Source organism: Arachis stenosperma, chromosome 5 (genome assembly GCF_014773155.1).
Source record: "Arachis stenosperma cultivar V10309 chromosome 5, arast.V10309.gnm1.PFL2, whole genome shotgun sequence".
Classification (NCBI taxonomy): domain Eukaryota; kingdom Viridiplantae; phylum Streptophyta; class Magnoliopsida; order Fabales; family Fabaceae; genus Arachis; species Arachis stenosperma.
The window spans coordinates 5,208,558-5,225,760 of NC_080381.1; the positions used below are offsets into that span (position 1 = coordinate 5,208,558).

At 37.2% G+C, this 17,203-nt stretch overlaps 1 protein-coding gene across 1 annotated transcript; it reads left to right on the forward strand.

Moving 5' to 3' along the window:
* The first annotated feature begins 3,412 nt into the window (after window positions 1–3,412).
* Window positions 3,413–8,473, forward strand: LOC130980320 (protein FAR1-RELATED SEQUENCE 5-like). Its single transcript, XM_057904011.1, has 6 exons — window positions 3,413–3,529; window positions 4,292–4,468; window positions 5,078–5,098; window positions 5,185–5,289; window positions 5,574–7,841; window positions 8,381–8,473. Exons 1-6 carry the CDS (start codon window positions 3,413–3,415, stop codon window positions 8,471–8,473), a joined length of 2,781 nt encoding a protein of 926 aa, XP_057759994.1.
* Window positions 8,474–17,203: the final 8,730 nt, after the last annotated feature.

Sequence of the window (17,203 nt, forward strand, 5' to 3'; positions counted from 1 at the left end):
ATTGGGTATGATTTAAATACTTGTAGAATTAATGATTAGTTAATAAGAAATCCGTCAACTCTCGGTAAAGAGTTTGAGCTCCATGATTATAATGACTGAGATGAATAAAATATTGGCCAAAAGATTTTGAATGAATGAATGAAGAAATGAGTTTATTAGGTCATTCACAGTTCATTATAATAATAGTAACAAGTTAGAGTTTAACAATTAAACCATACTCTAAAGGTTAACCAAGAGATAGAAAAATGGAAGAAATTATACTTTGTTCTTATGAGATTCTTAATAAAAATAGATTACTTCATATTATCGGGTCGTTGAGGAGTGTTGCTAGACGCCAATCTTGATTAGTAAAATTAGTATGACTAGTTTACTACCCGCTTAGTATTGAACCTATGGAGTCACACACTAACAAGTGTTCTAATCTTTTTATAGAATTATTTAATTATTATTTTAATTGATCAAATAAATAATTATATTAATTCAAATGGAATATTATTATATTCTTTTCTAGCACAAAAAATATAATATAATAATAATATGATAATTGAAAATAATTAGTTATTTTATTCCTAAGTTTGAATAGTAAATTTGGATGAAATCCTAACTAATTCTGTTTCAAATTGAATTATGATATGATTCATAAATTTAAAAAATTCAAGTTTAAAATAACAAGTATGATTTAAATTTGAATTGAGATTCAAATTTAAAATAAGCAACAAATATCATACTATATATTTGTATGCCAAGAGTAGAGGAAATAGATGAAAATAAAACAGAAGAGTTTTATTCCTATACCTCTACACATATAAATGTATGTGAGTCTAATTCTTGGAGAAGAATTTTATGGCGTGCAAAAAGTTGCAAGAGGTTTCTCAATTTAGATCAGATGTCCGCTGATCAAGAAGTTGACAAAAAAGTTAGTCTCAGTGTGAATACGCATAGTGCTTTCGTATTATCGAAAGAAAAAGTGACTTTTATGAGCATCTACAAGTATTTAGATCTGATTTATATATTATTTATTTAAATAAAATTTAAGTATAAAATAAATCTTTATGATTGTTTTCTTTTTTTTCGCTACATGTTATAAATACATAATAATCCTTCAAAAATAAGGAGAAAGAAATGACGTCGATTTGAACCATATAAGGTGAAAGTCTAGCAGATCTGAGAAAAGGTACGTGGAGAATTTTGGTCGCACGAGACTTTGTGTGTTGTTTGATTGCTGAAAGAATGGATTCGATTGCATTTAAAAAATTTTCAAAAAGAGCCAACTACCACTAATCGCATTGCACAGCGAGAACCTACCATAACACTAATACATTTTGAATATAACGTGATTAAAATATTAGAAATCTCATTTTCTGAATCATAATTGTTTTTTTTAGTCGTTGCATGAATTTGTTTAGAGCCGTTAAAATGGGCTAAATTAATTGAGTTAGTCTAATTATTTATTTAACTAGGTGAGTTTTACTTCTAAAATTAAGTCAATTTAAACTTCAGGCTAAACGGACTGAGTTCGATTAACCCGAGAAAATAACGGGTTAAATGGGCTAATCCGTGAGTTAAATGGGTAGTCCGTTTATTTTTAACATTTTTTTTAAAAAGCAGCACCTTTAGTTGATATTCCTCATGGTCCGACCCGAAAATTCAACCATCAATTAAAAAAATATTATTTTTAAAAGATTTTTTATCTAAAAATTGTATTTTTTGTTAAAATAATTTTTAAAAAATAAAATTAAATGATAAACAAATTGATCCGTTTAACCTATCAAATTAACTATAAATGATTTGAACTAAAAAATTCTGACCTGCGAATAAAACAGACTTAAACGAGCTAATCCATTTAACTCACAAATTTAACAAACCAAACCTAAATGAACTAGACTAACCTGTTTGATGACCCTAAATTTACTTCCCTCATGTAACATTAGTAACATTGGCAGTAGCATTAAGTACATAACCAGACGTGAATGGATTGATTTCCTGTCTAATTTTACTAATTTTACACATTTGAGCAAATTGTTTTAGTACTTCTTTAAAATATCTAAAATCTGATACCAATAAATTCTATGATATATTGTCTTTGACAAATATTTTATCAAAGAGTTATGCTACACATACAAGTCTTTCTGCCTTACAAGTTTTATAAGTTGGGCTAAATCTAATAAAAACTACATTCACCCACTGGAGCGTGATAACACGCGCGTTACTCAACCGTTTTCAAAGCGCGCTCTCATTCACCATTATGGAAGATACTTCTTCTTCTTCACATTCCTCCTTCTCCTCCTCCTCTTCCTTCTTCTTCTTCTCCTTCCTTTTTGCGTTTCTCCTTCTTTTTCTTTGCGTGTTTCATCTTCATCGTTTTTTTATTATTGTTGTTGTTGCTGCATTTTTTTCTCCTCTTCTTTCTATTGATTTTGCAACATTATGTATTTTTTCTTCTTTGTTTGATTTTTTCTCCCAAAAAGAATTATAAGAAAACGAAATAAGAAGATGAGGAAAAAGAAGCAGTAGAAGATGAAAAGAAGGAAGAGGAAGAGTTTTGAATTATGCAGAACTTATCAGAATAAAAATACACCCAAATATCTTCGTGTTACACCCAAATATCTTCATGTTACACCTAAATTTGCTGCAAATACAGAAAAATATTTTCTCTAATGTTTTGTTTTTTTTCTTCTTCTTTTTTCTTTATTTCTTTCTGTGTTTTAGTTAAATAAATATAAGTTCATCCTCTTCCAAGTAATTCTGCAGCATTATGTGTTTTTTCTTCTTCTTTGTTTGATTTTTTTGTTTTTATTCTTGTTAAGGGAGTAAAACAAGAAGAAACTTGATAAGGTAAAATAAAAAAGAAAAGATGAATAAGAAAAAAAGAAGAAGAAGAAGATGATGAAGATAAAAAAAGAAGAAACAGTAGAAGATGATAAGGAGAAAGAGGAAGAGCTTTGAATCATACAAAACTTATCAAAATAAAAATACACCCAAAAATTCTTAAAATACACCCAAATATCTTCGTACTACACCCAAATTTGCTGTAGAAAAATATTTTTTCTAATGCTATATTTTTTCTTCTAAATTGAACCACACCTTATCCACTTTATTGGATTCAAAACAATAATCAATTTTGTTCTTGTTCAATTGACAATCTGAACCTGAATTATTTATTATTTTCAATAACGAGATAACTGATGATGAAGGAAAAAGAGAAAAAAAAAAGAGGAGAAGAAATTTCAATAAAAAATGGAGGAAGTGGAGGAGAAAGAAAAGGTGGTGTTGATGCGACGATAACGAGAAAAAAAATTAAGAAGAAGAAGAGGCACGGAAAAAAACGTAAAAGCGCGTGAATATAAATGACTTATATAACTTGTACAAAAAAACACTTGTATATGGAGAATAACCCTTTATCAAAAGTAACATGTGCTTCTCGTACTTCACCACTCTTAGTATAAAGACTAATAAGTGCATTATTAATTCAAAGATCAGAATTACCAAGAAACACATGACTGTTCTGGAATCTGCCACCCTTGATCAAGTACTTTTTATATATCTTGTATAGATTGTAAATGAGATATGTAAAAAATTATTTTGTTTATAATGTAAACTAGATATATGTATATATAAATAATTAAATATAATTTTTAAAATAATAAAAATTATTAATAATTTAAATTAGACTAAACTCTTAAAAATAAAACGTTTCAAATAATAAAAAAGATGGACAATTTTAAATGATAGAAAAGATAACAGTACATTTTAAATAATAGTGAAGATGAACTATCCATTTAAAATAAGCACGTTAATACATTTACTTTTTCATAACCGTTAAAATAAGTAAAAGCATAAATAAGTACACCATTAAACGGATTTGGCTCCTCTGAAGTTGCTCATTTACTTTAGAGGAAAAAGTAATGCAATCTAAACCCTTAATAATATAGGAAGGTTTTCAAGTGGTCCAGACCACTTTTTTGGATCTCTGATGATCCATGTACGGCCGGTTAATTTTTTCGAGTTTGTCCTGTAGCGGGTTGTGAAATGACGTGAATGTCCCTGAAGAAAGTCAAAAATGACGACAGGAGGAGTGCTCAGCTCAAAGGAAAAGTGAAGCCGAGTAGCCCCTCAGCAAGCTGGCGAAAGAGGTAGAGTGCTTGGGATGTAATACGCTGTCGTTTTGGAAAACCCCATATGCCCTAATCTGATATTGTGGTCTCACCCATGGAGGCTTCGAGGCGGTCTTCATCTCTCATCGTTTGTGTTGTTTGTGTATGTAGTTAAAGTGACGGTGACCTTCGAGTAGTGGATCGGTGATATCGGCGGAGGTTGGAATGTAAGTAAATGGTCATCGCAGCGGAGGCGTTGTTTATCTCACCCGGCCGATCGCACCAGTTCTCAGCATAGATCGCGGGTCGTGTTAATTAAAGGCGGTGGAGATCGCGCAATTGTGTTCGTCGACGCGTGGGTCCGATCGCCCTGTGTAAGTCCGTCGATGCGTGGAACTCATTCTGCCATTTTCCGTTTTGTTTTCAATTTAATTTCTCCATTGTGACATTGTTGCTGAAAGTTTAAGCTGTCTCTGAAATAATGGAGTTTTTACTACCCTAATTCGATGTTGTTGTTGTTCTTGATAATTATGAAAAGATATTGTATGATGTTGTTGAAAATTTGTGTGATGTGTTAATGTTGTTTTAACCCCATTGTTGATGCAATGAGATGATTGAGCAGAAATTGTCCTGTGAAAAAAGTTGAGGTAATCGATTTTGTTGCTTAATCCGGTTACAAACTCTTGAATTTGCTGCTCCAAAGAATGCGTTATTGTACTCTGTTTTTTTAAGAAAAAGCCGTCGGCATTTATTTTTTTACAAATTGCTTTGTACCTAACTGTATTGTTAGTAATGTTAGGAATTAACGGTGAACGTGTTTGGTTCTTTGTGTCGTAGTTGTAATGCATGTGGTGTTTTTGGAAGTTTGTGTATGTAGTAGGGAAGTGGAGGCTGTCATGATGTTGGAAGCATGTTGGATAGTAGATGTGGTGGTAAAGTAAGGGTTTTTGTTGTATGTAAGTGTCATAATTTTTCATTGATAGGCTGAGTCAGTTTTGATTCGGGCAAGTTGATTATAGTAACTGTGGCAAAGAAGTTTGTGCAATCCCTTGTTTATTGTTTGTTATAGTTTGACATTTTTGGCTTTCAGGTAATAATGGCATCAAGTAGCAAGTTTTGCAAGGATGCGTGTATGTGGAATGAGCCTCTTCTGGACAATTGGATGGAGGGCAATGCTGGTGTGTCGAATCCACAGGTACGACGGGTACACGTGCCAATCTGTATAGTGTGTGGGTGGGTTCGAGTTGGATGGGAACGGTCTGTTACACCAGCTGGGTGGTATTGTTCATGGAGTTGGTTTTACTGTTAGCATGGGTGAGGGTTATGCTGTGACAAGTTATATTCTATGTGGTGACTATGATGTGACGAGTCTGATGCGTTTAAGATCGCATCTGCAAGATATACATTTTGACTAATTTAAAATGCAAGGCTTTGATGTTATTTAGTGTTAATATGCATGGATATGCAATATTTAAACAGAATGCATTGCACATAATGGCAGCTGGTAGCATAATGTTTGTCTTGTTATTTCAGGACACAATGTATGATACCAGAGTGGAGGAAGATGCTGAGTCATCCGATTGGGAAGGTAGGGGGGCTTCGATGTTGCCCGTTTTTTTGGGTTTGGATGGGTTGCGAGCTGAAGATGTTCTTGAAATGGAGTTCTTTTCACCTCAGGAGGCAAGCGGCTTCTACAACAATTACAGCCGACTAAAGGGCTTTGCATCAAGGCGAGGCAAGACGGTTAGAAACACTGCCGAAGAGATAGTGCGGTACACGTTTGTTTGTAATAGGCAAGGATTTCGAGAGAAGAAATGGTTGGAAAAGGTTGATCGCAAAAGGGAGCATAAGGCTGTAACCCGATGTGGATGTTTGGCGGAGATGAGGATAAAGAGGAAAGAGGGTAGTGGGAGGTGGTATGTTTCGCGTTTTGTCGACGAGCATAACCACGAACTTGCGTATGGGAAGCTTGTTGATTATCTGCGGTCACACAGGAAGATATCTGAGGTAGAAGTTGCTCAGCTAACAACCATGAGAGAGCTTGGGATTAGCATACCTAAGATTTATGAGTCCTTCGCAGCACAACTAGGGGGTTTTAACCTGGTAACATTCACAAAGCAAGATATGTATAATGAGATACGGAAACAGAGAGGTCTGCAAGGCGGAGACGTAAGTGCAGCTGTTAGGTACTTGGAAGGTCTGGCACGCATGGATGGGAAAATGTTTTGGCGCTACAAGTTGGGATCAGGGCAACACCTATGCAACTTGTTTTGGAGCGATGGTCGTTGTCAGGAAGATTATGCGATATTCGGCGATGTGCTAGCATTCGACGCAACCTATGGCCGCAACAAGTACAACCTACCTATTGTAGTATTTTCCGGAGTAAACCACCACAACCAGACATGCGTATTCGGAACAGCAATGGTGTCATGCGAATCGCAGGAGTCATATATTTGGGTTCTTAGGCAGTTTCTGGAATGCATGCAAGGTAAGGCACCGCAATCAGTCATCACGGATGGCGACCCGGCGATGCGTATAGCAATCCGCACTGTTTTTCCTGACGCACATCATCGGTTGTGTGCCTGGCATCTGCTGAGGAACTCGACTGCTAACATAAGCGACCCGAGATTCACACAAATGTTTAGACACTGCATGCTGGCAGATATGGAAATCGAAGAGTTCGAAGCGTATTGGGAGTCAATGGTAAATGAGTGCGGTGTGAGGGAGGTTGAGTGGGTTAAGGACTTGTACACCAAAAAGCACGCTTGGGCAACCGCATACATTCGTGGTAGATTTTTTGCTGGAGTACGGACAACCTCTAGGTGCGAGTCACTACACGCCAAACTAGGGAGGTTTGTTGAGAGCAGGTACGGGGTGTTAGAATTTGTGAGAAATTTTCAAAGGTGTGTGGATTTTCTGCGTGACACCGAGGATGAGCTAGACTTTCGTTCATGGTACGGAACACCTGTGCTACAAACGGAGTTCGTTGAGCTGGAAAAGTCTGGATGGACTATGTTCACCCGCGAAATATTTCTCAGATACCGGGATAGCTTGAAACGGTGTGTTCGTGTTAGAATATGTGAATTTGATGACAGTGACAACCCTCATGCATATACTCTTCAGAAGTATCGGAGGCCTGAGATGAATTGGAAGGTTTATAGGGACCATATCTCGAACAGATTTAGTTGCAGCTGCATGCGTATGGAGTCGTTTGGCATTCCTTGTGTGCATATCCTTTCCGTTTGTGTAAGGCTAGACTTGGTGGAAATCCCTGAAAGCCTGGTGATGCGTAGGTGGTCTAAGGCAGCCAAATTGGAGATACATAACCAATGTGGTGAGCAACACATTGCTGAACCAAGTGTGACCTATAGGACACGATTGGGTGCTTTCTCCCAGCTGTGTAAGCGTTTAGGGCGCGTTGCTTGCATGAGCGATGAAGACTTCAAGCTTTACTCAAACAAGCTTATGAGCGATGCTCTGTTCCTTGAAATAAAGTACGGCTTAAGACCATTAACGGATAATATGACAACAGCAAATGATTGCGGGGTGAAGGACCCCATTCGTGTCAGGACAAAAGGCACGGGTCGGATGAGTCAAGCAGGCGGTTCTGCGCCGAAAACGAAAAGAAAGTGCAGCACATGCGGGAAGCTCGGGCACCGGAGGACTAGATGCCCCAACGGAGGCGCACAAGCTTCACCCAGGAACAAACAATCACTTGCTGGGAGAAATAAACGCAAGCGAACGAAGGTTACCACCTAACTTATTCCTGCATGGTCTATTTAGTATACGACGTTAGCAATAAAACTAACTCTATGGAACGGTTTAATATTAATGCCATCTAAATCTCTGAACTCAACTAAACGGTGTTTTTGGAGCAGCAGTAGGTATTTCATTATTATGTTCCTGCACATATGTTTTCTAAAAATTTTAGAAAATTTGTGTGTGTGTAAATAAAATACAGTTAGTGATTAATGCACGTAGGCAATTGTCTGTGTGTAAATTTTTTGATTCCCATTGAACTGTGTGTTAACATGTTACCTGTTTTGCGGGTATATACAATGCCCGACGATGGTATAGCGGCAGTCCTCGTTTTAATAACATTAAAGTCACAAGATACAACTTGGCTTTTATTAAGCCAGCGTCTTCACAAATCGTTCATGCAAATCATTGTGTGCATAAGTATGATTTAGCCAGTACAATGTTCATGCTGCAAGGCGTTTCCTTATCATTGCCTAATTAGTGTCTTAACAGCTATGTGGTTTGACATGCTTGTTAATATGCAACAGGTACCCGTCGTTGTTCCAGATAATTGTCCCCCTGAAAATGCATGTCAAGCTGGATGCGACTTATGGGAAAAATTTTCGCTTGCAGACCCATGACGATGGTCGACTTAGTTGTGAGCTGTTATTCCAACTACGATGTTAAGTACGACATGTTTGCCTGAAACCGATTATTATCTGATTTCTTATGTTTGCATATAAGGATGTTGTTAATAATAAACCGGTAAATCTAATTTCTATGTTATTTGGTGGCTACAATGTTAGACTCTGCTCGTACTGACGTTTATTCATACGAACACTAGGACAGCTGTGGTTTCTGATTATAAATTCCATAATGGACGGGATTATGCGGATTAGTTGCATTTTATGTGCTGTATTACCCATGATTTTGACGTTCTGCGTTGAGGATTCATGCAGGAAGGTTTTGATTTAGGTAATCTAAACCGTGATGTGTTCCCATATGGCCCCAAAAGTGACATAAATCGTGCACGAAGGTTTGGCCTTTCACCCATTTGGGTTAATTAATATTTATATATTCAACGTCATAACCGGTAAACCGTTTCAGATGGGGTTTCTCCAGCTACGTAATGGTCGGTGTTTCATTGGTCCACTAGTACACCGATTAAGATTGAGTATTTTAACTATATGCAGTCATGCCGTAATAGTTAAAAAAACTATTCATGTCAACAATTCATTAAATGCAGATATTCTAATATGGCTTATTTTTTGTTGTTGCAAACATATATAATCTGAAATTTGATTTTAATTGGCTTACAAAATTTTATATCTATCACATTCAAGAATGAAGAAGCTTTAGCCTAAAAGAGCTGATTGTTATTGTTAAATATCATAATAGGTTACATTTTGAAAGCAATTAAATTGAAATGTAAGAATATTAAAACTTTATAAGAATAAAAAACCTTTAATCTACCAGACCACAGCTTGCGTTTACGGTAGTATTACTCTAAACAGATTAAGCTATGATTATTAATAGCGAACCAACATTTATTGTTTCCTAAACGTTATTCATATAATCAATAGTCGTATGGATGAACGAGTGTTGTGTCTTTTTAATTACATCTAAAATTTATTCCAAAACTATTTTTATGATTATCATTTCATACCATACCGTAATATTGCTTCAGAGTGGAAATAGCAACAATTAGATATCATCGTTAAACCTTTTCTTAACGAAGGGGAGTAAAATCGACTGTCAGATTTTGATCCCTTATCTTGTTCGACTACCATGTAACAACTGCAAAATGACACAGGTCCTGCTACTACTTCTAAAATAGCTATAACTTCATTCATTAATAAACTGCATACGGTTCACATAGTTTTCCTAGCAAAAGCAGGCAGCAGCCATATATAACATCAAGGGCAATGAAATTGCCATAACCTACGTACAAATACGTTTTGGCCATAGATCCCCATTCAATACCAGTAGGTGTACCTCGGGGGGTGTGGATGTTGTGCTCTAGTCTGTCGACAGGACCACTAGTATCCACACTCAAAAGTAGCCATGGAACACATAATAAAACCAGACATACATGTACCACACAGTTCGAAATAGTAGTTAGCCAAACAAGTAATACGAGTTCTACTTAGATCACAGTTTCCTGCTTGTAATCAAACGTTAATCTATAACAAAATGCAGTTGTCATCTGTGTTTCTACCAGATTTCTGAAGTTTTTCAGTCCTTCATGCGAATAACCTTCCTCCACGCTGCATCTGCCTTGGAGACCACTGTTGCCTTCACCTCGTTACAATCCAAAAGGACAATCTTTGTTGCAGTTTTCATCCTTAATTTCAACGGGTCCATCTGCTTGTAAGGAAAATATGGGGTCAAAATGCATGTACTCCTTCGTAGAGACACAACATGGTAACATAATGGAGGACGAACCTGCCAGGGAAGGTTTGAAACTTTGAATTTGCCTTCTGTTTGGATCCAGTTCAAAATCCACAGACATGAATCATCGCTGCAAATTCGGAACATGTCATTTCAATCACGAATTCCGTCGGCCAGGTAGAGTTGAGAGATTATAAAAGAAATCATTACCATTCCTGGTAACTTGGGACTCCATCGGGATACTTAATTGGTCCCCAAGTGGTCGGATCAGCACTAACATGGGAAAAGCTTAGCATGTTAGGTTCCAGCATGAAAAACTGGGCGAGCAACAGTAGCTGCATTAAAGAAAAGCAGAGGGGGGTAAGTTGGCACGGAATGATAACCGCATTCACGTCTGTAAAAGTTATGGAAAATTTGTTGTGAGGTAGAATGTTGTGCAAATTCTATTAGACTAACAATGGTTCGCATGTTGCGTTCCCTCCGCTCCTTGTGCTCTGGAGATCTTGTGACATCTAGGCAGTATACCCTCCCATGCTTAACGTCCACCACCATCAGGTACCAGGTGTATGTTTTTTCGCACACCGGGACCAAAACCTATCAACACAGCAAAAATTAATGCTAGGCTATAACTTGAATGAAAAAATGGTCAAATTTGGAGTTAAAGGTTACGTTAACAACGTGTTCTAGACGACTAGTTGCCGGCAACCATCTGTTCATGTATTTTCTCCTAATGACCTCGAATGGCGTCATTGCTATGACGTCATCGGCAAACACCGAAGGTGTGTACCAAACACGAGGTGGCAGAACGCAGCAGGCTCGCATGGAGGCGCTCATGAGGATTATGTTCATAATCTGTGCACAAAGGAAACAACTGTGTCAGTCTTGTTATGTATCTCATCTTTCTAATATTAACGGCACCGTCGGGTTGTACTCACGTCAACATTGGGCATATAAACCGGCGATAAGGAATGGAATCCTGCTCTAGGAACTTCCAATGCTGAGAACTTGAACAGCGTTTCCCTGAAATTTGGGGAACAGCATTCACTTCCATTACAACGTTATCTACAAAAAATATATTAGCTACATTATAAAGATTCTAATAACCAAAGATTCTCCTTACAGATATTGATCATTTTTTCCAAAAATGTAAGCGGCCATCTTGCATTCGTCAAGTGTCAGGTCCATGTGAACGGTTGGCCTAAAAACCATTTGGAATCCCTTAAGAAGAGGCAATATAATGTTAGTTAGCCACAGCATACGAGGTTCTAATCAATTAAATGCGTAATTAGTATTATACTGAGCATTCAAAGGTGGGGATTCTTGCCAGTGGAATTAATAGAACGGGAGACTCCATTACGTTCATCATTCCATACGGTTTGAATGCACTCCCAACCCCTACAGAAGAGACATTAACATTCGTCTGGCTATTCTGCTGAGTCGTTGCGACCTTCCTACAGTCAGGCTGTTCTTCCCCAACGACATGGTTAGAATCGATTGGCTCCAGTTTAGGAATTTTAAGTGGAATTCCGCATGTTTCTGGGGGAGAGAACATCTCACATACTTTTGTTGTGCACTCAAACTTTGACATGCTCGGTAGGTCCCTGTAAATCTGCACAGCCCCCGTATGTTTTGTTAGTCGTTTGTTTATAAGATTAAGAACGGCAGTTACATAAGCTAGCAAGTGTGTAAGTTACCTTTTCACAGACTCCGTCAACTGAGTCGAGTGTAATGGTCGCAGAGTGGGTGGTCCTTTTAGGCACACCAGAGCACCAGTACTGCGCAAGTGGGCGCTTAGGCTTTCCTGAACTGTCAACGCCCTTAATAGGGCGAGGAGTTGAAAGTGCCTCGTCTATGATGACGTCGTCGTCAAAACCAGGAGAGTTTGGCACGATTATGTCTAGCGACGGAGTAACAGCTGACATGGCCAACCACTTTCTTTTCTCCAAGCTTTTCGCTTGTTCTGCTGGTGATCCAATTTCCTTAGTAACAGCTGTTAAATTTTGTCTTTGCCCTATGATGTTGGGTTCAACCTCCGGGTAACGATCAGCTGCCATTGTGGTCTTATGTGTGGATGGCATAGCGGCTGCTGAAGTTGGACTCGCCCCTTGTGTGGTTAGTAGTGAATGGATCTCAGTAACGGACTTCCCCGTCTGGTACGTTGGTCGCTCCAGCGCCGACATGCGACCCTCTAAAGCAACTGTCCTCGCATCGATCTTCTGTGTACTCAGTCAAGAAAGCAAAAAACACAAACATCAAACAACATCGCATTTGAATACCATTTTCGACCTAACCACCATGTTAGAATGGGTCAAATGTGGTCTTGCTATGACATGGTCACGTGGGATATTTTTTTTGGTCGGGTCAAACAATAGAAATTAAAAATATTTTGGACGAAAAATGGATTACCACATGTTCTTTAAAGCAGGGCATGTAAAATATATGTTACGAAAGGTGGTGCCTTTGTTCCAAACCCAGGCGCATTTCATAGATATCTCATCGAACATAGTTGGACTCAAATTTCTTGTTGGAAAAAAAATAAAAACGGGTCACGTACCTCGAGCAGCTTCACTGCGAGGAGCAGTAGTCCATCATGTTGGGTCTTGGGATCTTCAGTTAGGTTTTCTCCCTGACCACCATTAGGGCTCTGTACCAAAAAAAATGTTACACAACCATTATAACAAACTCCGGTTTCGCACAAAGGAAAGAGGGTAGACCAATGTCAGAAAGACGGTTCAGTCGTACCACGTTCATCGTTAGCTCTAGATTAAGGGTCGACGTTCCATCTGCGACCGAGACCTTGGGAAGAGTTTCCATATCTATCGCGGGAACAACTCTGGAAAACAACGTCAAAAATTGTTAGTAAACTAAACAAAGTGCTTAAACGGATAAGAAACACACTATTTTGAGAAACTCTTTAGGCCGAAGAAGGTGTAAGCTTCTGAAGACCCACAGGGGGGAAGCAACATAGACGAAGCAACATTTAACTTACGCATCATTGGTCTCAGTCTCCTGGGACTCCGCCGGCAGATTCTCCCCGTCGTCCATTATCGCCATTTGTTCGTTTAGGGTAAGGTCTGCCTTTGGTAATTGGCTGGAGTACCGTGGTTAGGCTTTCTTTTTGGTTGTGTGTTACTCTCTTGCTTAAGCTAAGATTTGATTTTATACAGATCCCATGACTGAAGCGTTTGTGCCAACATTGATTGATGTGACCCTTCCAGGTTGACCCACCTATTTCTGTGCTACCCACCCCTTGACAATGTGTGTGGAAACACTCGATGTTCACAATATATTTCTTGATTCACTAGCAATTTTGTGTAGAGTTTGAACAGTCTTGCCTTCCACAGGTTGCCATTTCCAACGATAACATAACATGAGATCAAAAATTTATAATTGTAAAGCTAAATATTAAATAACAATTTTAAAATTAAATTTAAATTCAGTAATTCTCTTCTATGCATAATGTCAAAGACATGTTTACTAAGCTAAACATTTAATAATTAAAATCTTAATTAATGCGTCAATATAATAATATAATCAGCCATTGTTCGGTTTCGACTGGATTCGAATTGTTATGGATAGTCGCTGCGACATCCGCTGCAATTCAGCCTTATGTACAAAAATCCAATCAGATCAAATCTAAACTATTTCGGTTTAAATCGGTTATGGTATGGGTGTGATTGTAAATTTGGGTTTCATTTGGCTATACTTTGATTTTACAACCGTCGAGCAAAGGTTTTAGATGTAGTTACAACAAAACTTTTCGCAGTTTCATTGTATTGAATTTCATCGGTTATTCACCAATTAATAACAAAAAGATGATTTCGTTGTAAACCTATTTGAGCCCAATTATTGAAATAAAGAGAATTTTTGACGCAAATCTGTTTAAATAAGTATTGGATAGATGTTAAGATGTTTTCCATTCAACGAAAATATAAATTTATGGCTGAAGGTGTAGCAACATCCTAGACAAATAAATATTGTGAAGTACATATTTACTTTCGGTTAAACAGTTAGCTTGTTCAAATTAAAAAAAGGAAGTAATTTTACCCAGAGTCACATTTTAACAAACACATCCCTACCATTTTATTTCAATGTAGTAAATTCAATATAAGCGTGGATAAATACTACAACTTCATTCCGTTTGTATTGAACACTAACAAGCCGTTATCTTATTAAATTTGCAAATAATATTAAATTGTAATTGATATCCTTAATTTTATTGAACTCTTGTTAACCGGACAAAGTATATGCATTTCACAACAAATTTAACTCTGGACGTGTTTGTCATTCAACTGTTTCCTCCGCCAACCTGGCTCTCACAGAGGATAGCAACAACTTGAGTCAGATGTTAAGAACACTGCTAACATGGAGTGCCTAAGTGGGCCAATCCATCCCAACCCATGCAGCCACGCGAATACAATATGGACAAACGGGGCGGACTGGTTCGACCGGCAACTAAATGTGTGAAAAAATATACTTAAAGTGACAACTCTATGGACGACATGGCTATAAAATCAATTGCACCTGGGGGTGGAAACAGGCCGGGCCCGGTCAGAGTTTACTCTTAACAGGCCATCCCTGTATTAGAGTATGTCAGGCATAGCCTGACCTGTTGCCTGGTACAGGTTTTCTTATGAAGATTGCGCCTGGCCTGTAATTAAATCTGGCCTTGCCTGAAGCATGTAAATTGGCCTGTTTTATTTTTTATAATGATTATTCGTAAAAAATATTTTAACGTTTAAAGTTACAGAACATAAAATAACAAAAATATGGATAACATTGATGCAAAGTACACATATCTAATTACAGACACAAATGGTGCGATGGACAAAGGTATTATTATAAGAAAGGAAACACATGATCCAATATTTTTTACTAGCATTTCAAGTAGTACAATAAAAGTCTCCATATATATATATATTTGCAGGCAGATGCCGGCCTGACAGGCCCAAGAGCCTTTTTCAAGTGACTTCGAATGGCCTTTTAAATAATATAGACTTAGTTAATAGCTTGAGCCTTAAACTATTTTCTATCAGGCCAGACTAGACCAGGCCAAACACAGGCCAGGCTGCAGGCCCCTGGCAGGCCGCCTTGCCTATTTCCACCCCTAAGCACAGCTTAAAATAATTCAGCATACACGTCATCGGTTTAGGGTTGTAGAGTTAATTAAAGATAATTTGATAAACGCAACGACATAAATGAAACAACATTTGTAATAATTTTACCGGATCGCCCTATTGGGCTAGAAAAGACCAAAGCACGTTTGGTCTCCTCGGTTCGGTTGCCTCTGTTATTATAACATGTTGGGGTTCTATTCTGTGATTATATTTGAAAATAATTCAATCTATATTATATAACACAACTGATCTAATCATTGAGCCAGTGACCCACTCACCAGACCGGTTCAATAACAGGTTTAGTTTTGGCAACTTTCGGAGGAACTTTATGGACAAGAGACTCGATCCACATATCAACATTTTAGTCGGGTTGTCAGTACGGTTGGCCTATTTTGAAATTTAACCCATAATTGGTGGGCAATGTGCTACAAACCAACATAATCACCCCATAATATCTTACTCTAAACGGCCAAAAACCGTAACCATATATGTCATATGTCTACACTAATAGCGAAACGTTACTAATTGTTTCTTCACGTTTGGCCAACTTTACTTCTGAACGTAAGTCGTGTTTAAGATCTTCAGATTATTTTTTCATCTTCTGTTCCTTGCTGACTATACTAGTTATACATGGTAAGATAAAAGAAGGGATACTTTAAATTAAAAAAATCATGTTTGATGAGTAGTTTATTATCGACATTGAAGCGATGTGTACGACCCACATTATGAAGATGCCAGCAGAGATATTTCTTTACACAACTGGCTTGTTATACAGTTACGTGTGCTGGGTCTGGGCCATTAACGTTTTAAAGCGTTTAAAAGTCTCCGACCCAGTACGTTTTTTATAACAGACCGGAACACGCCATGGCAAACAAAGGCCATGCTGCAGCTCCCTTGCAGGAAGCCTTGCCAGTTTCCAACAAAATAATATTGCAGGCCTCGTTATAAATAAGATTCCATCATAATCATTTTACAGGTCATGCTTACATTATCTGGTTTTTTTAGGTTAAAAGTGAAATTTGCTTTCGCTACAGTAACGAAGACAACATCTGTTAGTCGTACTTTAATCACCCATTTTTTAAAAAAAGTTACACATAAACAAAAAGAAACATATCCAACTAGATGTACTGTTGTTTCAAATTTATGTATACATCCAAAGTCAGAGTTAACAAAATGAAGGTAAATTTAAGGAAGTTAAAAATTTACAATCAATTAATAATTTTGTAGTGTTTTAATTGGTAATACACACGTGTAAAGTCCGGCAAACATATACGATATAAAACTAGTATCTTCGATACACGTTTAATGCTATGTTTGTTTGCGTGGACAATGGAAGGAAAGAAATGGGAGGAAAGAAAATGGAAAGAAAAATTATTGTTTTTCATTAATTGGTTGAATATGAAAATTGAAGATAAAGAATTACGGAGGGAAAAAAATTTGGCGGGGCCCACCAAGTTTTTTTCCCTCCAACATTGGAAAGAAAATGGAGAGAAAGCTAATGTTTCTCTCTATTTCCAATACTACCCATCAAATTTTTCAATATATATTATAATCTAGGGGTAAAATTGTCTTTTTATAATATTTTTTTCCTTATTGTCTTCCTTCCAACCAACCACATCTAAAGAAAATAAAAATCCACTCAATTTCTTTGCTCTCCTTTCTATTTCCTTCCTGTCTATTTCTTTCCTTTCATGCAAACATAGCCTTATTGAATGAAAACTATCGACTTTGGCTTCATGATTCAGTGCAATATAGAAATACATAATATAATAAATAAAAGATTTTAAGCTGTGTTTTGATTCGAATACTAATAATACATCCTGATTATTTTAAGTTAAAATTTAAATTCCGGCTTCATCAGTT